This window comes from Coenobita brevimanus, chromosome 24 (genome assembly GCF_032717465.1).
Source record: "Coenobita brevimanus isolate Jiangsu-jjx chromosome 24, ASM3271746v2, whole genome shotgun sequence".
Lineage (NCBI taxonomy): Eukaryota > Metazoa > Arthropoda > Malacostraca > Decapoda > Coenobitidae > Coenobita > Coenobita brevimanus.
Genome location: NC_136977.1, coordinates 14395506 through 14420517, shown reverse-complemented (window position 1 = coordinate 14420517; position 25012 = coordinate 14395506). Strand labels below are relative to the sequence as shown.

The 25012-nt window shown below is 40.9% G+C and overlaps 1 protein-coding gene across 5 annotated transcripts in view; it reads left to right on the top strand.

Moving 5' to 3' along the window:
- The window catches only part of Khc-73 (Kinesin heavy chain 73), a 1251394-nt gene that overhangs the window by 1134910 nt on the left and 91472 nt on the right, over positions 1–25012 (top strand). For all 5 annotated transcript variants that reach the window (XM_080267622.1, XM_080267621.1, XM_080267623.1 and 2 more), the window contains 2 exons: positions 4410–4828; positions 6098–6277. In XM_080267622.1, the coding sequence (XP_080123748.1) occupies positions 4410–4828; positions 6098–6277 (599 nt within the window). The remainder of the gene's footprint in view (positions 1–4409; positions 4829–6097; positions 6278–25012) is intronic.

The following is a 25012-nucleotide window of genomic DNA, read 5'->3' as shown; positions in this document are numbered from 1 at the left end:
AATACCAATATCATGGACCTGGTTAAAACATTAATTATGAGGATTAGTGAACTTGAAAAGAAAGTAGAGAATCTAGTGATAAAGGATGTCTGAAAATACGGATACTACCATACAGAGTCTGATCCAGTCCAATGAAACAGCGAATGAAGAGATTAGAAATTTGAAGCGTGAAAATGTTGAATTGAGGAGGAAACTAGAAGAGAGTACTAATAAAACGGAGAAGGTGAGTAGTGTATTAGAAGAGCATAAGGCAAAGTGGGCACACGTAGAAGAACAGAAAGAAGTGGTCAGCTTAAGAGAGATCATCCAGGAAGAAAGGGAAATGAACAAGAAAAAAATTGGAAGAAAATGTAGTGAAAATACTGAAGAAAAAAGAGAAAATAATGAGAGAAACTGTAGAAAGGAACAGATGTGTGGTAGTATTTGGAAACAGGGAAGAGGAAGAAAAGGTTAGGTTCGTAAGACTCGAGAGAGACACGAACCTGATGAGAGGAATATTAGGCAAGATTGACCCCGAAGGAGACAAGTGGGTAAAAGAAATTGAGGAAGTAAGGAGGATAGGGCCTTACAAGAAAGGGGAAACAAGACCAATGAGAGTCAAGTTTACATCAGAAAGTGTAATAAATGAGATACTAAAAGTGACCTGGAAATTAAGCAAAGAGGCGGGGATGGAAAATATTATAATAAGAAAAGATCTGAATGAAGAAGAAAGAGAAGTTTTAAAATCATTAAAGGAAGAAGTAAAGGAAAAAAATGATAAGAGGACAGAGGAAGAATGTAATACTTTTTTTTGGAGAGTATTGGATATGAAAGTAAGGAAATGGTATTTAAGGAAATAGAAGTGAAGGAAACTAAGGGGGATGGCTGTGAAAGATCAGAAGTTGAGGAAGTGGTACGGACAGAGAGTAGGAGACAAGAAGGTATTAAAAACGTCAAAAATAATTTGAAGGTGATATATACTAATGTTGATGGTTTAATATCGACAAGGATCGAAATTAACGATTTCTTGAGAGAACATGAACCTAATGTCATGTGCTTTGTAGAGACCAAATTAAGAGAAGATATTGATGTTCATTTGGGAGATGGTAAATACAAACTGTGGAGAAAAGACAGAAAAGAAAAAAAGGGAGGAGGAGTGATGATAGCAGTGAAGAACAACATAAATGTAGATACTGTGGAAATGGGAGAAGGCAGGGCTGAAGTGATATATATGAAATTAGAAACTGGAGAGAATGTTAAGCGAGATATGGCGGTAGTGTATGTTCCCCCAAAGACGAGAGCATGAAAGGATGACGAATACCATGAGATGTTGTCAGGTATGGCTAGCTGTTTGCAAAAAATAATTGAGAAAAGCAATAATATAATTTTGGTGGGTGACTTAAACTGTAAAGAGGTGAACTGGGAGGAATGGTACTCGGGAGGCGGCGAGGATTCATGGGGCACTATGGTATTAAATATAATAATGAATAATGTGATGACGCAATGGGTCAAAGAAGAGATGGTTTCGAGGTGAGGACACACCAGCAAGATTAGATTTACTGTTTACCAAAGAACCCGATGTAATAGAATCATTGAAATATCTCTGTCCTTTAGGAAAAAGTGATCATGTGGTCATTGAGTTCCAGATGATAATAGGGAACGTCGAGCCAAGAGACGAGCTTCATAGACAGGGAAGATACAACTCTGGGAAAGCAAATTTTACAGGATTGAGAAACTTTTTTGAAAATGCGGATTGGAGAAAATTCAGAGAAACAAGAGGGATACAGAGGAAGTGGGATATCTTTCTAGACCTCTATAATTTGGGAGTGGAAAAATTTGTACCAAGAGTAAGAGGGAAAGGAAACAGGAAAAAGGAGTGGTTTAATAGAAGGTGTATGATAGCAAAAAAAGAGAGAGATAAGGCGTGGAACAGTTGAAGAAAGAGAGGTAACAACAGAACAAAGGAAGAATATAAAAGAACAAGAAATGAATACACAAGAATACGTAGAGAAGAAGAAAGGAATTTTGAAAAAGGTATAATAGACAAATGCAAGGATGAACCCAAACTGTTTTATAGATTTGTTAATGGGAAACTGAAACAAAAGGAAGGAATCACCAAACTGAAAGTAAAAGGAGAGGTCTATAAAGATGCAGCACTGCAAGCTGAAATAATGAACAAATGTTTCCAATCAGTTTTCACTAATGAAAAAGAGTTTGTGGAAGGGGAGGGAGTGATTAGAAATGTACCGTTGATAAAAGATATATGGAGGTACAGGAAGTGTATAAATTACTGGAAACTCAAGATGTAAGAAAAGGCCCAGGACCTGATGGAATTTCTAATTGGGTACTGAAGGAATGCAGAGAACAACTGGAGGATAAAATTCACAGTTTAATCGTGTGTTCTCTGGAAGAGGGGAAAGTGCCACAAGAATGGAAGAGGGCAAATGTGGTACCAATTTATAAGGGAGGAAACACGGAAGAACCCCTGAATTATAGACCAGTGTCTCTAACCAGCATGGTCGCAAAATTGTGGGAGAGAATCCTGAAAGACAGATGGATAAAATATCTAGAAGAGATGAATATTTTGGCTGAATGTCAGTTTGGATTCAGAAGTGGAAGGTCATGTGTTTCTAACTTGATGAGCTTTTACTCAATAGCGATTGACGTGGTACAGGAGAGAGATGGTTGGGTGGATTGTATGTACCTAGACTTAGAGAAGGCCTTTGACAAGGAAACTAGAATATATAGGAGGACTGAAGGGGAAACTTCTGGAATGGATGAGAGACTTTTTGAGAGACAGACAAATGAGGACAGTAATAAAGCATAGGATATCTGGATGGAGGGAAGTAACAAGTGGAGTCCCTCAAGGCTCGGTGTTGGCGCCAGTAATGTTCCTGATTTACGTAAATGATATGTTTAGATGGAGTGAACAGTTATGCAAGTCTGTTTGCTGATGATGTAAAGATCTTGAGGAAGGTAGAAGTTGAGGAGGATTGTAAAATGCTGCAGGAGGATTTGGATAGGATACACGATTGGAGCCGGACGTGGGAAATGAAATTTAATGTAAAGTAATGTAAAATATTGGAAATGAGTAAAAGTAGCAGGAGGCCATCACTGAATTATTTGTTGGGTAATGAATTAATCACAAAAATGAGAGAAGAGAAAGATTTGGTAGTGCTGGTCCAAGATAGTTTGTCACCAGAAAAGCACATTAACAAGATAGTTTGAGAGACTTATAAACTCTTGACTAACATAAGAGTAGCATTTCATTATATGGATGAGATGATGAAAAAATTGATAGTAGCCATGATCCACCGCAGGTTAGAATATGCAACGGTAGTGTGGTCCCCACACAAAAAGAAAGATATAAACAAGATTGAGAGAATACAAAGAACAGCAACCAAGATTGTCCCCAGTCTGGCAGACCTGTCATACAGAGAGAGGCTGGAAATGCTGGATTTGCCTTCCATAGAGGAAAGGAGAAAGAGGGGAGACATGATTGCAGTGTTCAGGACCATGGTGGGAGTAGATAAAATTGACAAAGAAGATCTGTTTGTATGAGATAAGAGAGCAACAAGAGGACATGGAATGAAATTGAAAAAGTCAAGCTGCTTGAAGGATATCAAGAAATATAGCTTTCCTTACAGAAGTATAGACTTATGGAATAGCCTGGACAAAGAGATCATCAAGTCTAAAAACTTAAACGAGTTTAAAGCTAAATTTGACTTATTGAGAAACAGCTACGGAAACCCACGAGCATAGCACATTTCGTGTATATCACAATTAGGTATATTAGGTAAATACATAAATATTTGGAACGACTTAGACGAAGAGGTGGGCAAGAGAAAAACATTCATGTGTGTAAAGGTAGACTTGATAAATGTGGATTTGGAGACAGGACAACACAAGCATTGCTCAGTTCCTGTATACTACAAATAGGTAAATACACACACACACATATATGGATGCACATGGGCAGCAGGTAGGCATTTTTATATTTTATTTATTTCTCTCTTATATTAAAATTATTTATTTGAATACTATAATTTTATGCTTTAATTATTGTACAAAAAATTCGTGGATAACCGAAATCGCGTGAAAAAAGTTTGCTTGAATTAAGGGATTACTGTATTGAGGGTGGGGTTGCGAGGGGTAGACCGAGAAAAATGTGGAACGAGATCATTAAGTGTGATCTCGGACTTAAGGGACTGAACAGAGAGGCTGCCATGAATCATTCAGCATGGAGAGCCGCCATTAGGTGACCAAGACTGACGCATGCAAGCATGTTGGAGCCTTCAAAAACTAAACGATATAATTTTTCCACATGACTGCTTTCATATAATTTTTGTATTCATTGCAGGAATTTTGTGCACAATGATCACGTTTACTGTTCTTCCTGGTTTTCTTCTTAACAGTATTACTGTTTTCAGCTCTGGTGAGAGTGACTCAAGTGATACAAGAACAGTAATAAACCAGCAAGTAGAAACCATAAACATCGATGACTTCTCTGATATCAAGAATAGCAGCAGCTGCAGTCAAACCAAAACAACAACTGAACTCAGAATAGAAGAGAAAATAGAAACATCGGCAGATGAAAAGAGAAACTCAACCAGCACCAGCTTGACAAGAGACACTTCTGAGAGCCCAGCCACACCACCACTCTCCTCCTCCTCCTCAACCTCATCTATTTGTGGGAATGGTGGATCTGAGGCGGTAATGAGACATCGGAATTCAGCCTCCAGGAATCCTACCCACCGTATGTCCTTTCCTCTGGCTCAGTCCCAGGCAGCTCATGCACAGACACTTACATTGAATGGTACCTCACCTGCATCATCAACTGAGTTTGTTGGTGAGTTGAGACATTTTTCTATATTTTCGGGGGACTCTGATTTGATTCTTTATAATTTAAATTATATTGCAGTCTAAGCTTTTTCCTGTGTCAAATTATCATGACAGAATTTGTTCATGGAAAAAACATATCAAATTACTGTACTAATTTCTAAATAAGCTCACACAAGATTTGATTTTATTTATTTATTCTTTATGAGGATTTCTGTATTGTGACCATTAGCACAGAGAGTTCTGATCCTCTTAGGAGATGTCTTTTAAGCTGAAGGGATTAGATACAGCCTTCATTAACTCCTTGAGTATAAACTCATCTTTTTAATTTCAGGCACTGTTGGATGATTGTAAACCCTAGCTTTATTGAACCCCACTATAATGGATTTCAGATTTAAGGAATGTCTTTGAGCTCATTGAGCTTTTATTGACTTTACCAGACTAGGGTTGATAATTGGGGTGCATCACATGACTTTTCCGAACTGTTAGCAATACGTGGGATGACTCTCAGTACTGCTGTTGAGGTTGCAGTTTCTCCCACCAAATTGGGCTAGGCTGACATGCATGCAGGATTAAATGACGAATTAGGCTATTTGGAGGTTACTTCTGGTAGGACTGGGCCGAACCAGATTCTGTGGACACACTGTACGACATGTGATTGGCCTTGGTCTCGTCACGTCTTTATTTGTGTTCAGACTACTACATTTGCATCTTATGTCTCTCAACTTTACCAAGTACTGTATATATTTTCCTACACGATGAGTGACAGTGTAAGCAGTGTACAGCCATCTATACAGGCATAGTGTACTTGTGTTTCTTACCCTTTTTACTCCAGTCCAGCCTGAAATTGCCCTCTCACCATTGTGATTGCTGGTTTGTAATAACAGATTATGGTACATAGTACAGATTATACTGCACCAGTCATGAAATGCTATAGACAAGGATGTGAAATAAACTGCAAAAGGTTGAAATTATGGGCCAAGTTAGTGTAAAATGTGTATAGTTTTCATTTACAGTACGAGTACAAGAATATGATACTGTGGTCATATCAAGTGTTTGAATTCCCACCTGGAGGTGGGGATGACCCTGGAATTTATTGCACTTTTGGGTTAATCGAACCAGGCTTCCCCCCCAAATAGTATGAAATAGGAGAGAGACCTTGGGCTGAAAGTATTGAATTTGATTGATGCAGTGTCCATTATCTGTAGTTATCTAGTAATCTGAGTAAGTATGCCTAAACTATTCCTTTATAACTTATGCATTGCTTTTCTCTTTTAAGCTGAGCTAGAAAAAGTTGCTTCCATGAGCACAAAGCCCCTGGCACCACTACCAGATTGGTGCGAAGTGGGAGAGAGCATCCAGATCCGCCCATACAACTACTCAGGGGTCATTGCTTACATTGGTCACACTGATTTTGCCCCTGGAACTTGGATTGGTGTTGAGCTGGATGTTCCCATGGGTAAGTTACACTGCAGAGTCGTACTGTTAAAAGGGAACTAGAAGTTCTAAGCCTGTGTTCCATTTTCATGATGTGTTCAGAAATATAGACATAACCTTAGAACTTATTTCTCTTTCCCTCGCAAGTTTTTGCATTGTGCATAGCATGTGGACTTATGTATATTTTTCCATTCATATACAGTTAATCTTTCTCTGGGTATTCTTTATTTTACAAAATCCTTATATGAGGTACAGGTCAGATACTTAAAACTGAGAATGTTAATGGTGACATACGGGGTGATCTTTGAGGCAGTTCAGAACTTGTGGGCCATTTATTCTCAGGATGCAAAGTGTGTACCTTAAATTCCTTTGACTTGCAGGATAGCCATGGGTGATAATAAATAGAGATCTTTGTGTACACCTATCATGGTTTCATCAAACTCCTTACATGAGTTTGCATGAGTCAAGCTGTGTACTAGGTTAGACTAAATGATTTTTCATTATTAAAAGGGAAAAAAAAAAAAGTTTAAACAAGACTTGTTCAAACAGGAAAGAAAAACAAGACGAAAGAATAATGCTGAGTCATCTGAGGTTTGTTTAGACTACAACAACACGGGTATTGTAAGCATATACTTTGCACCTTTAGTATTGCAAAATGGATACATACTTTAGTAAAGCAAATTTGGAAAAGAAAAGGGATAAAAGTAAAAAGCAAAATGATGATTTCTACCAAGAACTGGTTGAAGTGGAGACTCACAATAGACTGGTTGAACGTGTAAACAAACTAGAAATGGCTTTCAAAAATGAAATTGATGAAATAAAGAAGCAGATGCACTTGCAAAAGGAAGAAATAGAAAAACTAGGAAGGGAGGCCAGTAAGAAAGACACAACCATCAGGGAACTAACAGTGGAATTGAGTACACTTAGGAAGAAAGTGAGTGAAATGGCAAGTACAGTAGTCAATCACGAGAGTGTTATGGAAGATTTAAAAAATGACACAGAGACAATTAGGCAAGTAAGCAGTCTTATTGACCAGAGCAGTGATATTGAGGAGAAGATAACACAGGTGAATGAAGCTGTGCAGAGCTACAAAAATGATGTGGAAACCACATATGCTGAAATGGTGAAAGTAAAGAAAGACTTAGAAACAAGGGTGGAGGAAAAAAGCATTAAAAAGGAAGTGAAAAGAATAATCCAAAACAATCCAAAGTTAGTCAGAGATTCAGTAGATATAAACAAATCTATAGTAATCACTGGTATAGAAGAGGAAGATCTAAAAAACAAGATCACAAGAAACAAAAAGGAGATGGCAAATGTAATGAGCTTACTGAAGGAAGTATCAGAGGAAATTTGTAGTAAAGACATAGAGGAACACAAAAGGTTAGGGAAATATGAGAAAAGCAAGACAAGACCTCTAAAGGTGACTTTCCAGAGTGTAAACACTGTGGAAGAGATACTAAAAAATGCAAAGAATCTTTTGGAAAAAGAGGAGTTCAAAAATGTATGGATAAAAAGATGCTTAACACAAGAGGAACTGGAATTACTGAAAGAGAAAAGGGAGGAAGCAAAAACAAAAAATGAGGGAAGATCGGAAGAGGAGAAGAAGAAGTTTTTTTTACAAAGTAATAGGATTGCAGGTACGAAAGTGGTACACAAACAGGATGGAAGAAAAAGGAGGAGGGTAGTAGAACCATGTCATGACAAGTATATAAACAAGAAGGTAATGTTGATGTACTCAAATGTGGATGGAATGGTATCTAAATTACTAGAGATGAATGATTATGTCAGAGAAAATGAACCACAAATAATATGCCTAACTGAAACAAAATTAACACCAAGGATATCCAATGACATACTAAACTTAGAGGAATACAATATATGGAGAAGAGACAGAAATTTAAAAAAAGGAGGAGAAATTATAATATTAACTAAGAAAAATCTAAAAGTCAGTGAAATAAAACTAGATATACCATCACAAGTAGAACTGATTGCAGTAGAGATCAACACATCTGAAGGTAAAGTAATTGTAGCCAATTTGTACGTGCCACCCAGATCAAACACATGGGAAAGAGATGAATATGAGGACCTGGCAGAGAGTACAATTCAGAGTTTAAGATCATTGCTACATAAAATGGAAGAGAAATCAGAAAGATTTATACTAACTGGGGATTTCAATACAAGTATAAATTGGAATACTCTAGATATAATTAGCCAAGAAAGCTGTTGGGACCAAAAGCTCCTGGATCTCGTACAAGCGTTCTTCCTAATGCAACATGTGAGGGAAACCACCAGAAAAAGAGGACTTGATGTACCTTCAGTGCTAGATCTAATATTTACTAGGCAAGAAAATGATATTGACAGTTTAATATATCACCCTCCAGTCGGCAAAAGCGATCATGCAGTACTAAATTATAACTTCAGGATAGCATATGACATAGTAAACAGCAATGACAGTTACAAAAAGAGCCTAAACTATAAAGAGGGAAATTATCAAGACCTAAAGAAGTATTTCTTAGAAGTTGATTGGGAAAATGAGCTTAGAGGACAAGATTTAAATGCTGTATATAAAAAATTCTGTTAATTTTATGAAATAGGAGTCCAGAAGTACATCCCACAGCACAAAGAAGCAGATAAGAAAATACAGAAATGGTTCAATACAGAATGTAAAAAATCAAAAGAAAGAAGAGATTTGTTGTGGAATAGATACAGAAGACATAATAGTGAAAGGGCGTATAATAATTACAAACAGGCAAGAAACAGTTATACAAGAATAAGGAGGGAAGCCCAAAAACAGTTTGAGGAGGATATAATAAATAAAAGTAGTGATCAAACAAAGCTGTTTTACAGCTATATCAGAAGCAAAACCAAAGTAAAAGATATAATACAATCAATTACGGACGAGGGAATCACTTACACACAAGAGAAGGATATTTGTGAAGCACTAACTAAGAATTTCCAATTAGTTTTTACAGAAGAAAAAAATTTTGAGAGGGACTATGTGGAACATGCATGTCCACACATACTACCAGATATACAAATAGCAGAAAAAGTAATACAGGAGGAGTTAAGTAGATTAGACAGAGGAAAAGCAAGTGGTCCTGATGAAATTTCACGTTGGGTACCACGAGAATGTGCAAAGGAGTTAAGTAAACCATTATTTTTAATTTTCAAGAAATCCTTGAGTCAAGGTAAACTACCTGATATTTGGAAAAAAGCAAATATTGTCCCCTTATTCAAGAAAGGAAATAGACAAAATCCACTCAACTACTGACCAGTATCACTGACCAGTTTTGTAAGCAAGGTATTAGAAAAACTTATAAGAAAAGCTTGGGTAAACCATCTAGAAGAACACAGTATGATAACAGAAAGACAGTTTGTTTTCAGGAAAGGAAAATCATGTGTTACTAATCTGCTGAGCTACTATGACAGAGTAACAAACACAATACAGGAAAGGGAAGGATGGGTGGACAGTATCTACTTAGATTTCAAGAAAGCTTTTGACACAGTACCACACCAAAGACTTTTATGGAAACTGTACCATCAAGGAGGAATTCAAGGCAAACTTTTGTTGGATGCAAGACTTTCTCATAAAAAGAGAAATGAGAACAGTACTAAGAGGAAACTACTCATCATGGAAAGAAGTGACTAGTGGAGTACCACAGGGTTCAGTGCTGGCACCAATCATGTTTTTAGTGTATATAAATGATATAAACAGTAATACTGGAAAGGAGAGCTATCTGAATATGTTTGCAGATGATGCAAAAATACAAAGGAGAATTACTAACACAGACTCTTGTAAAGAGCTACAAGAAGAATTAAATAAACTTCATGAATGGAGTAGTACATGGCAAATGGAATTCAATGTGGACAAGTGTCATGTAATCAAGTTTGGTAAAAGTGGAAAAAGACCTGATTGGGATTATAAGTTAGGAAATAAAACCCTATACACATCAGAAAGAGAGAAAGACCTAGGTGTGATCATCAATAATAGACTATCTCCGGCTGACCACATCAGCGAGAAGGTACGGAACATGTATACACTGTTTGCAAATATGAGAATAGCATTCACATACATAAATGAAGACATGCTAAGAAGGATAATAACATCATTCATTAGACTAACCCTGGAATATGGATCAGTAGTCTGGAGTCCTCATCTCAAAAAGCACATAGACAAGATTGAAAAAGTTCAAAGGGCCGCTACAAGATGGATACCAAGCTTAAGGGACCTAAGCTACGAAGAAAGACTAAATAAACTGAATCTACCAACATTACAGGAGCGAAGGAAAAGAGGTGACATGATAATGCTATATAAGTGCATATCAGGGAAGGAGAAAATAGACATAAATGATTACTTAACACTTGGAGAAGCATCAGCAAGAGGACACTGCAAAAAACTGCATAAGAAGAGAGGTGATAAAGACGTAAGGAAATTCAGTTTCCCAAACAGAGCAATTGACCAATGGAATGCACTACCGAATGAAATAGTGTGTGCCAAAACAATTCACAAATTTAAGGATATGTACGATAAATATGGTTTAAGACATGGGACAGTACGAGCTTGACTCATTCCTGTAAAGATACAATTAGGTAAGAATATATATTTCCCCCAGAATCTCATATTTGGTTATTTTAATTTATTATGAAGCAGACTAACCAGAACATTCCAAGGGTAATGAATGTAATCACAACTGTCATGGACAACAACAAGAGTTGTGACTGACTTTGCTGAAGTATGGTACCAAATACTTTATGTAAGATCCTATAGTGTTACACAAATAGCAGTCTTTGGTTCGTCCATCCAACATCCAGTCAGTCCAGAAGCACAGGTGTCAGGGGATAGGTAAAATAAGTTATTCAATCCAGACATTTCATGACCAATCACAGGCCCCTTGGCAGCATTTTGCAAACATTATCTCAGCATTTCACTGGATGTAAACCTTGTGGGCAACATTTAGTTGAGTGCCTTGACTGTCTATATCACCAGCTGTCCATTTTTTATTATGTGGTAACCACCTACCTGAGTTACAGGAATTCATTTGGCCCATCACTCATTGCAGTCTTGTAACATTGAACAATAATGTAAAAAAAATTCAGTATAATGAAATTCCACTGAAATGCAGCAAAATAATATGTGTAGAGCACGAAAGCAGTGTGTGAAGAAGAAACAGAAGTTAAGGTTGTACTGTTGTGCTCAGAATTCAGTCCCTGTGGTGATGCAGTCACAGAATGTGTGACAGGATGTAGTATACGAGTATGAACTCAGAGTCAGATATATACAGCAATTCACTGGCACATTCAGGGTGTAGTGCCAAGAGCTACAATTCCCATACAGTAATGAGCCTGTCAAGGCTCTGAAGTACTGTATTCTGTTTCCCAGAGAAGAAAATCTTCAGTGAAAAACATCGGTTAGGTACTTCCATAATCTTGTTAACTCACCTATAATGGATCTCATCACAGGCAGTCAAGGTACATGCCAAGTGTTGCTCAGATGCTAACAAAGAAATTGTCAATTTCTGTCCAAGTACTCTCTTCTGACTGCCACAGTTGCTTCCTCCTTGTTTTCTTTCATCTTTTGGGTGGGTTTTGGAAGCATTTCCTTGTCTTGCATATGAAGTAACATGCTGGACACTCTTGAGATTCACTTATCAGAGAGAGAGTTTCTTTTTTGGACCGTTAGTCAGGGAGCCACATGAGGCTATCGTGCAAAAAAAGGGGTTTTGTTGGACCCGACAGATAAACTTTTTGCGGTGCCTTAGCTGTTAAGAATGATATCTAAGGTGTATCAAAAAGTAAGATACTTTTCAAAATCGCATTGCGAAACTGTTATTTTGAAGCGTTTAATGCAAAAATCTTGATTTTCCCCCAAACTTACAAATTTGCTAAAAACAACTTTGAATGATCTGATTAAGCCCAAATTTGGTCCACTGCTGCCGATTGGGCTGTAGATATGACAGTAAAATTGCAAAAGGATATATGAATTACAACAAGAGTTATGCCAAAAAATTACTTTTGTAAAGTGAGAAATATGGAAAGACTATGACATTTCAGAATTTTTTTTCACCTAATTGTACCTCAACAGATAGATTATTATTTTTTTCATATACTGTACTTCAGATTTGTGAGTAGATAATAAAAATATATATGACAAGAACTTGTAGGAGCATTTTTTTCGTTTTCATAATTTTTTCATCATCCAGTCCTGTGCTGCCCCATGAGGAGCGTAGGAGCCCAGGGGCTAGGCAAGTTGGTCCTGACATTTAAGATGAGAATGACCAGCCTTACTCATCCTTGAGTGGCATTATGTGAGCAATAAACCCCAACCATCCCTTGGATACAAACCTTCACCAGCTCAATCCGATTGGAGCGCTGTAATTACCCACTAAACCAATAGGCACCAAAATATGGTTATGTGCTTACCACCCAGCATAGTACTGTAAATGGTTTCCTGGTGTACAGGAAACCATTTGGCTTGTCACTCAGTGTAGAGTCACTCACAGGCAGAAGGAAGAGGAAAGAATGAAGGAAAGAAAGACAGAAGAGGGAGTGTAAAGTCACCCATAGGCAGAAAGATGAGGAAAGAATGAAGGAAAGGAAGACAGAAGAATATGGAAGGAAAGGGCAGACACCCGAGAGCAGCACTACATCAAGTGAGTGGATGGTGAGCTCTCCCACTACAAACTATAAATAATACTCTTCTCGTCTGTAAGACATGCAAATGCTAGAAGTCACTCATCCGAATGTTTTCCATAAGTTTTCTGAGGGACAGTTTACTGTGCGTCAATCAGAAAGGGCCTTCTGTGGAACATGGACCAATCTAGCCCCGAAACTGGCAAGGCATCTCACAAAACCAAGCTGCTCGTGACAAATATATCAAGGCTACACCATTATTAACCAAAGTTTCAGAAGCAGTGAAGAGTATGACTCACATAGATGGGACATCTGGAAGCCATGATGGAAGTTCATATAAACAAACCCAAGAGGATGCTGATTTGACTGAAAAGGTGAAGCCCATGTTTCAACTCCTATGATTAGCCCATTTGCTTCTATGAATAACACTGATCTGCTGAACATTGCTACTGGCAAGGAAAATCCATTAAATGATATCACCTTTGCAAGGGCAAAAGGCATTGCAGCAATGAAAAAAGCTCAAGAAACAGGATCTGCAAAGATTTTTCCTCCAGAGATACAATGCTTTCCACAGCAAAAGAAAACTAGTCTGAACAAAAAACAAACAATTCTGAAAGTTTACCAAAAAGAATCAGCAGTCACAAGAACTTTATGCTTCATACAGGAAAGTGATGAAGTGACTTGAAGGGAAGCATTTTCACATGAATGGACACCTTATCCAAGCTCACTGCTTCAACCTGATCCCAAGTTTCCAAGCGGCTCTGCCCTGACCAAAAGCAATAAGTGTGATTTTATTGCACACCTCATGGCTGAAAGTGATGGAGTCAACCCAAACAGACATGTTACCTGCATATGAGTTACAAGCTGTTTATATTATTGATGCCATGGCATTTATACAGAGGTTCCAAACCCTTAGTGCTAAAACCTTTGGTAATTTAGTCAAACGATGTGCAGCAAAGATAACAGAAATGAAACCAAAAGGAGTCAACAAAATCCGTTTTGTTGGCAGTCGTTATTTCTCAAGTGAAAAAAGTTTTAAGGCTGATGAAAGAATTCTTTGTGGAAATAACAGCACACCACATTTTTTACCAGCAGAAAATTTTAGCATTCCCAACTGGGAAGACCTTATGAAAAGGTTTAGGAATAAGGCTAGTCTGCTGGATTTCATATCAGATTATTTCTGCCAAAAAAGACACCCTTATACCAAAAGGTATCTCCTTTGTCCTTGGTGGTACATTTTCCAGCAAAGATAAGACTGTAAGGATTAGTAGAGACAGTGTTCATGAAATTGAAGAACTCAGATGTGAGGAACGCGAAGAAGCAAATACCTGTATAATAGCTCATCTTACGTATGCATGTAGACTTCATGAACAGTCACTTGTTGTAGTCCAAGCAACAGACACAGACATTGTTGTCCTGTTCATGTACCACCACTGTCATTTACAGTCTGTGACAGAAATGTGGATTCAGAAGCTGGATAAGTATTTATCAGTGCATGAACTTGTACAGTTGTTGTTACATAAATACCAACCAGAAAACAAACCCTTGCACATGCACTGATATTCGCTTACGTGATTTCTGGAAGTGACAGCGTGAGCTACACTTACCGTCATGGAAAAAGGAAGGCAGCCAAGGTAGCTTTACGGTAAGCTGGACAGTTTTCAGAGATACCATGTTACGGTGAAAGTGGTGCTGAACTGGATCAAACAGACTGCACTGTTAAAGAAGCAAGAGCTTTAATGGTCAATCTTTATGTTGCTGAGACATTTGAAGACCTAAATGTGTTGAGGGAACATGTTTTTGTATCAAGCAGAACAGATCTGCAAAACTTACCTCCTACTAAAGATGCTTTTCATCAGCATTTACTTCGTGCACTATACCAACTTCTTGTTTACAAGCAAGCCCACATGTGCAAATTGTCTCTGCCACCTGCCACCCAGTATGGCAAAAGAGTTGTCAGTAGCATACTACAGCCCATAACGATGACCAAACCCACAAAACCAGCATCAGCAAAACCAGGTTCTTCCAAGTGCAAAGTATCAAAGTGCATACGTAACTGCCTATGCACAAAAGCACAGGTACCCTGCTTTATAGGATGTACATGCCTTGGTAAAGCTGATAAATGCTTACACACTGAGGCCCAAGAATGACCTGAAGATGAAGAGTTGTTGATTTGAGATGATGTCTTTACTTTTTTTTTTTTTTTTTTTTTTTTTTTTTTTTTTTTTAGCATACCCTAACAATGTCATAATAAACTCACCCGTTTGGTAAAGTCAGTTCAAGTTATACATATAACAAAGTTCTGTGTCTGTGACAATAGTCATATGATGAATCATTTTTTGAGTGTCTGTTATTTGAGATAATGTCATTATGTTTTTCATATTCAGTTATGTTTTTAGTTATGATAATCACAAAGAAAGTCACTGACTATGGTAATGTCAGTTCAAGTTAAAAGATACGGGGGAGGCGGTAGCTCAGTCGGTAGAGAGGTGGCCTGCGGTCCTACCGGACCCAGGTTCAAATCCTTGCTGGGGCAGGGAACAGTTTAAGGATTTGAATTTAATACAGGAGGAGGCCGTAGCACGGGCCGAACAGGGTAGTACTCCCGAGGGGAATGGGAATGCTGGTGATAGGGAGAGCTGGAGCTCCTGTTTCACTAGCTATCTAACCATCCCCCTTTGCTGACCTTTTCAGTGTGACAGTAACATGGAGAGTAGACCAGCATACTCTCCCAAACATTTCCTCTAACTATCTATGCACTACACCACATGCACTTTACATTTCACACAACGTATCCCACTACGTTACAGGGGTTGGCGCCAGCAAGGGCATGCGGCCAGAAAACTTTGCCCCCGCTACCTAGTGGCGGACTTCTGGGGGGAGGCGTGGCGGGGGTTCCGCCGGCATAGATCATGGGTCCAGGGCGAGATGGGGCTCGGGCCTGTGCTAGAGGGTACAGGGCATTGCGGTTCCCAGGCTGCCGCTTCCGCCCAATAGGGAGGGGCCCGAACCTGGGAGTAGCGTCCCAGGAGGCTGCCCTATCAGTGGGTGTATAATGGCGGGATAGTTGCAGTGCCAAGACGCGCTTGGAGGGTGCCCCTGCAGCTGTCCTGGCAGGGTGCCCCGAGGCCACTACCACAGCCACTGGTAAGCTGGTGGGCTAGGGGTCCCAGATCCATTGCCTGGACCTGGGATTGTGCGGTGAGTGGGACCTGTGCTGTGTCTGTCCCCATTTATTAATACTGAAGATGACAAAACAAAAAAGGTTTCAAAGCAAGCCTGAGGACAGTAAATCACCCATGGGGATGAGGGTGGGTTCATGGAATGTGGGAAGTTTGAGGGGAAGAGCAGGGGAAGTCGTTGAGGCATTCAGTAGGAGGTGGGTGGACGTGGCGTGTTTGCAGGAAGTCCGGTACAGGGGTGGATCAGCCAGAAAAATTGTTGGGAAGGACTGTTGCTATAAGTTGTTTTGGCAGGGGAGGACAGACGGATATGGAGGTGTTGGTGTGATGGTTGCGGAGAAATGGGTGGAATATGTTATGAATGTTTTGAGAGTAAGCGATAGGATATTGGTTGTGAAAATTCTGTTGGGAAGAAAGATAGCTGTGATTATATCAGCATATGCTCCACAGGCAGGATTGGATGAATCAGAGAAAGATAGATTTTGGGATGATTTAATACGTGTAGTGGGTGGTATGCGGGATGATGAGATAGTGATTTGGGAGGGGACTTAAATGGTCATGTAGGTGAAGCAGCCCAAGGTTATGAAGGAGTGCATGGGGGATGTGCATATGGTCTAAGGAATGCAGAAGGGGAAAGGATACTCGAGTTTGGGGAGGCAACGGACATGATTGTGTGCAACACATATTTTAGGAAAAGAGACAGTAGGTTAATTACGTATGAGTCTGGGGGAAATAGCAGTCAGATAGATTATTTTCTGGTTAGGAGGGCCGATAGGAGGTTAGTGAGGGATGTTAAAGTTATAGGAAGTGAGGAGTGTGTGCAGCAGCACAAACTATTGATTTGTGATATGGTGCTTAAAGAACAAATGATGAAAAAGAGGACTTATGTACCTAGGAGGAAAATATGGAAGCTGAAAAACCAAGTAGTAAGGGATGCCTTCTATAGCGAGTTGAGGAGAGTGGTGGCTGAACAGGGAGCTGTAGACAGAGGCGTTAATGAACAGTACAGAGCCCTCAAGAACAATTTCTTGAGAGTTACTGATGTAACATGTGGCTGGACAAGAGGACCACCAAGACATAAAGTAACTTGGTGGTGGGATGAGGGTGTAGAAGCTGCAATTAAGGAGAAAAGAAGGCTTTTCCGGGAATGGAAGAAGGGTGGTAGCAAAGAAGAATATTTGGCTGCCAAGCGTAGGGCTAGGAGAGAGGTATACAGGGCAAAGTCTGAGTCACAGAGACAATTACTTGATAACCTAAATCATGGGGAAAGGAAAAATATATTTAGGGTGGCAGGTCAGGTGAAGAGGGATAATCGGGATATCATAGGTGAGCAGTGTGTGAAGAATGATGAAGGAAGGGTAGTGGTGAACAGTGAGGATATTAAAGATGCATGGAGAGAGCATTATAACCGGTTGTTGAATGAGGAGTTTGACTGGGACAGGGAAGGTTTGGAGCCAGCAGATCCAGTGTCTGGCCCTTGGCCTTTGATTGATACTGCTACTGTGAGTGAGGCAATAGGCAGTATGAGGGTGGGGAAGGCAGCAGGTGTGTCTGGGTTGACTGCCGAAATGTTGAAGGCCTCAGGCGATATAGGGGTGAGTTTAGTCATTGACCTGATAAATAGGATTATTTATGAGTGTGTTGTCCCAGATGATTGGCTGAAGAGTGTAATTGTAAATGTGTATAAAGGGAAGGGTGATGCCCTGGAAAGAGGGAATTATAGAGGTATAAAGCTTTTAGATCAGATAATGAAGGTAATGGAGAGAGTTTTAGAAGGTATGATTAGAGAAAGAGTGAATATTGATGAGATGCAGTTTGGGTTTATGCCAGGTAGGGGGACCACTGATGCCATATTCATTGTTCGACAGCTTCAGGAAAAATATATTGGTAGGAGAAGGGATCTTTATTTTGTTTTTGTTGATTTGGAAAAGGCCTTTGACAGAGTCCCTAGAGAGGTGGTGAAGTGGGCAATGAGAAAGCTTGGTTTGGAGGAGTGGCTGGTTAGGGTGGTTATGGCCATGTATGTGGGTGCTCACACCCAGGTGAGAGTGAATGGAGATTTGAGTGATGAGTTTTCCGTGAATGTTGGTGTGCATCAGGGGTCAGTCTTGAGTCCCATGTTGTTTATCATGGTACTTGAAGCCCTTTCACGTGACTTTAGAAACGGATTCCCGTGGGAGTTGTTGTATGCTGATGATTTGGTGTTGATTGCAGAGAATGAAAGGGAGGCGGAGGAAAGGTTTAGGAAGTGGAGAGATGGTATGGGGCAAAAGGGTTTAAGGGTAAATGCAGATAAAACAAAAGTGATGATATCTAGGGTTGGTGGCGGTACTGTCAAAGACGAGGGAGAGTGGCCATGTGCAGTTTGCCAAAAGGGCGTGAGAAGTAATTCCATCTTGTGCGGTGTGTGTGATAAATGGGTGCATAAGAGATGTAGTGGTATCAGAGGTAGACTGCGAGATAATGCTGATTTTATGTGTACAGCGTGCCGGGGTGAGCAGGTGGAGATCGTCAGACGTGAAAGAATTGAACTTGCTGGTGAATCTCTTGAGTGTGTGGAAGAGTTTTGTTATTTAGGAGACATGTTGTGTGCTGGAGGTGGGGCTGGAGCTAGCTCTGTGGCTAGGGTGAGAAGTGGTTGGAAGAAGTTCAGGGAGCTCTTGCCTCTCCTGACATTGAGGGGGCTCTCCCTACGTGCTAAGGGGTCTTTGTATGCAGCGTGTGTTAGGAGTGTAATGCTGTATGGCAGTGAGACCTGGGCAGTGAAGGAGGAAGACATTCGCCGGCTCAGACATACAGAAATGACAATGATTAGGTGGATGTGCAGTGCGTCCCTGCGTCCAAGGCCTGGAGGGGCTGGGTTTACAATGGAAGAGTTGAGAAGTAGGATGGGACTGGAGTGTATTGGTGTTGTGATGAGGAGAGGTAGATTGAGGTGGTTTGGACATGTGGAGAGGATGGGGGATGATAGTTGGGTGAGGAAGGTGAGAAGTGTTAATATTGGGGGTGGGGTTATGAGGGGTAGACCGAGAAAGACATGGGACGAGGTCATTAAGTGTGACCTTAGGGTTAAGGGACTGAACAGGGAGGCTGCAATGGATCATGCAGCGTGGAGAGCCGCCATTAGGTGACCAAGGCCGACACATGCAAGCATGTTGGAGCCTTTAAAAACGAAAACGAAAAACAGACTTCACTGCTCTACCAGAAGACCCGCCGACATGTCTTAAAAATACCCCTGCCAACACCATTACACCAGTCCTGTATGAGACAGCCCTAGCAAGTATTCAGTATGGACGATGGGTGTTAGCGCTGAAGTGGCGACATGTAGAGATGTATAGTATGAAGGAGGACTACGGGACCTTGGAAGCAGGCTGTGAAGCTTATGCCCAGAGTCAGACACATTAAAAAAAAAAAAAAAAAGTTAGCAAAGTTCTGGGTCTGAGACAGTAGTCAGTTGATTCATTTTATGAGCCTGTGTTGCCACAGATATAAGTACTAATGTATTTCTCTGTTCAAAGAACATCAGTAGTTTGACATTTTTTGAAGAAAGAAGTGATACAATGTTCCAGGTAGTTATTTTAGACACAATAGTCAGAAACATGTATATTTTCAGTAAATCTCATATTTCCGTATGTATTGTTTCAGTAAAATTTGAAAATATATTTGATTTACAGAAATACCACATTGCAGCAGGTTTAATGAAGGGGTATTTAGTGCATTCAAGCTGCAAAATTAATACTATGAGGTCATGGCACTACTGTTTTGCAGATAATGTGTTTCTTTCTTGAATGCTTTTGACACAGAGTCACTTCTAAGCTATGCTTCATTTTATGTATTTTGCAATGAGATTTTTAATAATATCCTACTTTCCCATGCTTCTGGAATGTTACACATTACAAATATATAAGATAAACAAGTTCATCTTTCAGGGCCACTTTTTCCAAAATTTGCGGGGCTGGCTTCCTGGCTATGTGTTGCCCTTTTTGGGTGTCAGAAAAATAACACTCGTCCCCATGGGCCATCCATTTACTTTCCTTTCTCTCTCATTTCTTCTCCTAGTATTTCCCTTCTAGGAGCACCAATCTGTTTCTTATGTGTTGTCCCCTTTTTGTTGTTAATTTAGAAGGGTGTAGGCTGTTGCACCAGCCAGTCAGGGTAGTACTCCCAAGGAAGCTGGAAAAGCTGGTGTTAAGGAGAGCTGGAACTCCTGCTTTCCAATGGAAGCCTTCAGGCCTGAACTGATCATCCCCTTTGCTGACCCTTTTCTGGTGTGTCTTGGACACAGAGAGTAGGCCAGCATACTCTCCCAACATCTTTCTCTGATTGTCTTGTGCACTACACTACACACACTGGACATACCACACACTGTACCCTACTGTGTCACAGGGGTTGATGCTAGCAAGGGTATCCGGCCAAAAAAACTTTGTCCCCACTACCTAGTGGGGGACTTGAGGGGAGGCATGACACGGGCTCCATCAGTGAGGTTTTGGGGCCGGGATGGGATGGGACTCGGATCTTTGCCAGAGGGTACAGGACATTGCGGTTCCCAGGCTCGCACTTCCATTCAGTAGAGAGGGGACTGAACCTGGGAGTAGCGCCCGAGGAGGCTGCCCATCATTGAGTGTCTAATGGTGGGGCAGTTAGTGACGAAGTGTGCTTGAAGGGTGTCCCTGTAGCTGTCTTGGCAGGGTGTGCTGAGGCCACTGCCACAGCTACTGGCCATGGCTGGTGGGTGTGGAAGGAGGGGTGTGGGGGCTGTGGTCCATCTCCTCGCTTAACTTACTGACATAACTTTGAAACCAAGCTCTGTAAAAAGCAAGCATGAGAAGATCAGTTCACTCATGGAGTTCAGAGGGTCATCTTGGAATGTGGGTGGCTTGAAGGGTATGGGGGGGGAGGTGGTGGAAGCCTTGAGCAGGAGGCAGTTTGACGTTTGCACCTTACAGGAATTTAGGTATAGGGGAGAGTCAGCAAGGATGATTCTTATGAAGGATGGAAGATAAAAGTTATTTTAGAAGGGAGTTGTGGAAGGATATGGTGTTGTGGGTATAGTTGTTGAGAAAAGTAGGTGGAGTGTGATAGAAAGTAGTGATGGTGAATGGAAGGATTATAGCACTGAAAGTGTTATTTGAAAAGCTCCTGGTCATAGTAATATTAGCATATGCTACACAGGTTGGCTTGGATGAGGAAGAAAAGAACAGATTCTGGGATGATTTAGTACATGTGATTGATGGTCTGGGAGTTAATAAAAAAGTAGTTTTCGGGTGGAGATCTGAATTATGGGTGCAGCAGCTCAAGGATATGAAGAGGTGCACTGAGGATGTGCATATCGTCTCGTTCCCTTTTTAAAGGCTCCAACATGCTTCCATGCGTCGGCCTTGGTCACCTAATGGCGGCTCTCCATGCTGCACGATCCAGTGTAGCCTCCCTGTTCAGTCCCTTAAGCCTGAGGTCACACTTAATGACCCCGTCCCATGTCTTTCTCGGTCTACCCCTCATAACCCCACCCCCAGTATTAACACTTCTCACCTTCCTTACCCAATTATCATCCCCCATCCTCTCCACATGTCCAAACCATCTCAGTCTACCTCTCCTCATCACAACACCAATACACTCCAGTCCCATCCTACCTCTCAACTCTTCCATCGTAAACCCCAGCCCCCCCAGACCTTGCACGCAGGGATGCACTACACATCCACCTAATCATTGTCATTTCTGTACATCTGAGCCAGCGAATATCCTCCTTCTTACTGCCCAGATCTCACTACCGTACAGCTTTACACTCCTAACACATGCTGCATACCCCTTAGCACGTAGGCAGAGTCCTCTCAATGTCAGGAGAGGCAAGAGCTCCCTGAACTTTTTCCAACCACTTCTCACCTTAGCCACAGAGCTAGCTCCAGCCCCATCTCCAGCACACAACATGTCTCCCAAATAAAAAAACTCTTCCACACACTCAAGAGATTCACCAGCAAGTTCAATCCTTTCACACCTGACAATATCCACCTGCTATCCCCGACACGCCATACACATAAAATCAGCATTATGTTGCAGTCTGCCTCTGATACCACTACATCTCTTGTGCACCCATTTATCACAAACACCGCACAAGATGGAATTACCTCCCACGCCCTTGTGGCAAACTGCACATGGCCACTCTCCCTCGTCTTTGACAGTACCGCCACCAACCCTAGATATCATCACTTTTGTTTCATCTGTATTTACCCTTAAGCCCGTTTTTAAAGTCACTTGAGAGGGCTTCAAGTACCATGATAAACAACATGGGACTCAAAACTGACCCCTGATGCACACCAACATTCACGGAAAACTCATCACTCAAATCTCTATTCACTCTTACCTGAGTGCAAGCACCGACATACATAGCCATAACTACCCTAACCAGCCACTCCTCCAAGCCAAGCTTTCTCATTGCCCACTTCACCACCTCTCTAGGGACTCTGTCAAAGGCCTTTTCCAAATCAACAAAAACAAAATACAGATTCCTTCTCCTACCAATATATTTTTCCTGAAGCTGTTGAACAATGAATATGGCATCAGTGGTCCCCCTACCATGCATAAACCCAAACTGCATCTCATCAGTATTCACTCTTTCTCTAATCATACCTTCTAGAACTCTCTCCATTACCTTCATTATCTGATCTGAAAGCTTTATACCTCTATAATTTTCTCTTTCCAGGGCATCACCCTTCCCTTTATACACATTAACAATTACACTCTTCAGCCAATCATCTGAGACAACACACTCATATACTGAATAATCATATTTCTCAGGTCAGTGACATAACTCACCCCTATATCTCCTGGGGCCTTCAACATTTCGGCAGTCAACCAAACACACCTGCTGCCTTCCCCACCTTCATCCTGCCCATTGCCTCACTTACAGTAGCATCATCAATCAAAGGCCAAAGGCCAAACACTGGATCTGCTGGCTCCAAACCTTCCCTGTCCCAGTCAAACTCCTCATTCAACAACCGGCTATAATGCTCTCTCCATGCCTCTTTAATATCCTCACTGTTCACCACTACCCTTCCTTCATCATTCTTCATACACTGCTTACCTATTATATCCTGATTATCCCTCTTCATCTGATTTGCCACCTTAAATATCATATTTTTCCTTTCCCCATGATTTAGGTTATCAAGTAAAAGTCTTTGTGACTCAGACTTCTCCCTGTATACCTCTCTTCTAGCCCTACGCTTGGCAGTCAAGTATTCCTCCATGCTACCACCCTTCTTCCATTCCTGGAAAAGCCTTCTTTTCTCCTTGACTGCAGTTTTTACACCCTCATCCCACCCCCAATTTACTTTATGTCTTGGTGGTCCTCTTGTCCAGCCGCATGTTACATCAGTAACTCTCAAGAGATTTTTCTTGAGGGCTCTGTACTGTTCATTAACGCCTCTGTCTACAGCTCCGTGTCCAGCCACCACTCTCCTCATCTTGCTATAGAAGGCATCCCTTACTACAGTAGAAGTCCTATTTTTCGGCATCTATGGGACCAGGCTAGTGCTGAAAAATCAAAATTGCCTAATTATCAAAAACCCTACCCACTGAATACCTTATATGTTTCGGTGAACACTATCATCACCACTCGTATCATTACAAATGTGCTTGGAGAGAGTACTGTATACTGTTTGATACTGTACAATACTGTAATGAATACAATACTATACATGAATATGAAAAATAAAGAAATTAGTGAACATACTGTATATAAATGTAATGGCACAGTAGGCCTACAAGTTCACATGCACTTACCTAAACTTATAGTAGGTTCCTTAATTACATATGTACAATAGAAGGGGTTGATTGGACTCTGCTACTGCTGGAAGAAGTCCCCAGCAGTAGAGGGTCCTCATGGAGAATTTCAAGACTGACGAAAAAAATCGGAAAATCTGCCGAACGATCAGAGATTTTCATAAATGGGACTATTTCTCAAAACTGCCGAAATGTCAGATTTGCCGGGGAATTGGATGCCGAAGAATTGGACTTTTACTGTACTTGGTTTTTCGGCTTCCATATTTTTCCTCCTAGGTACATAAGTCCTCTTTTTCATCACTCTTTCTTTAAGCACCACATCACAAATCAGTAGTTTGTGCTGCTGCACACACTCCTCATTTCCTATAACCTTAACATCCCTCACTAACCTCCTATCAGCCCTCCTAACCAGAAAATAATCTATCTGACGGCTATTTCCCCCAGACTCATACGTAATTAACCTACTGTCTCTTTTCCTAAAATATGTGTTGCACACAATCATGTCCGTTGCCTCCCCAAACTCGAGTATCCTTTCCCCTTCCGCATTCCTTATCCCATACGCACATCCCCCATATACTTCTTCATAACCTTGTGCTGCTTCACCTACATGACCATTTAAGTCCCCTCCCAAAACCACTATCTCATCATCCTGCATACCATCTACTACACGTATTAAATCCTCCCAAAATCTATCTTTCTCTGCTTCATCCAATCCTGCCTGTGGAGCATATGCCGATATAATTGCTGCTATCTTTTTGCCGAATAGAATTTTCACTACCACTATCCTGTCGCTTACTCTCATAATATTCATAACATATTCCACCCATTTCAACGCAACCATCAAACCAACACCCCCATATCCGTCTGTCCTCCCCTGCCAAAACAGCTTATAGTAACAGTCCTTCCCGACAATCTTTCTGGCTGATCCACCTCTGTACCAGACTTCCTGCAAACATGCCACATCCACCCACCTCCTACTGAATGCTTCGGCGACTTCCCCCGCTCTTGCCCTCAAACTTCCCACATTCCACGAACCCACCCTCATCCCCCTGGGTGATTTACTGTCCTCAGGCTTGCTTTGAAACTAATTCTTGTGTTTTGTCATAGTCAGTATTACTCGTAATAAAGGGGGATAGACATACCACAGGCCCCACTCACTGCACAGTCCC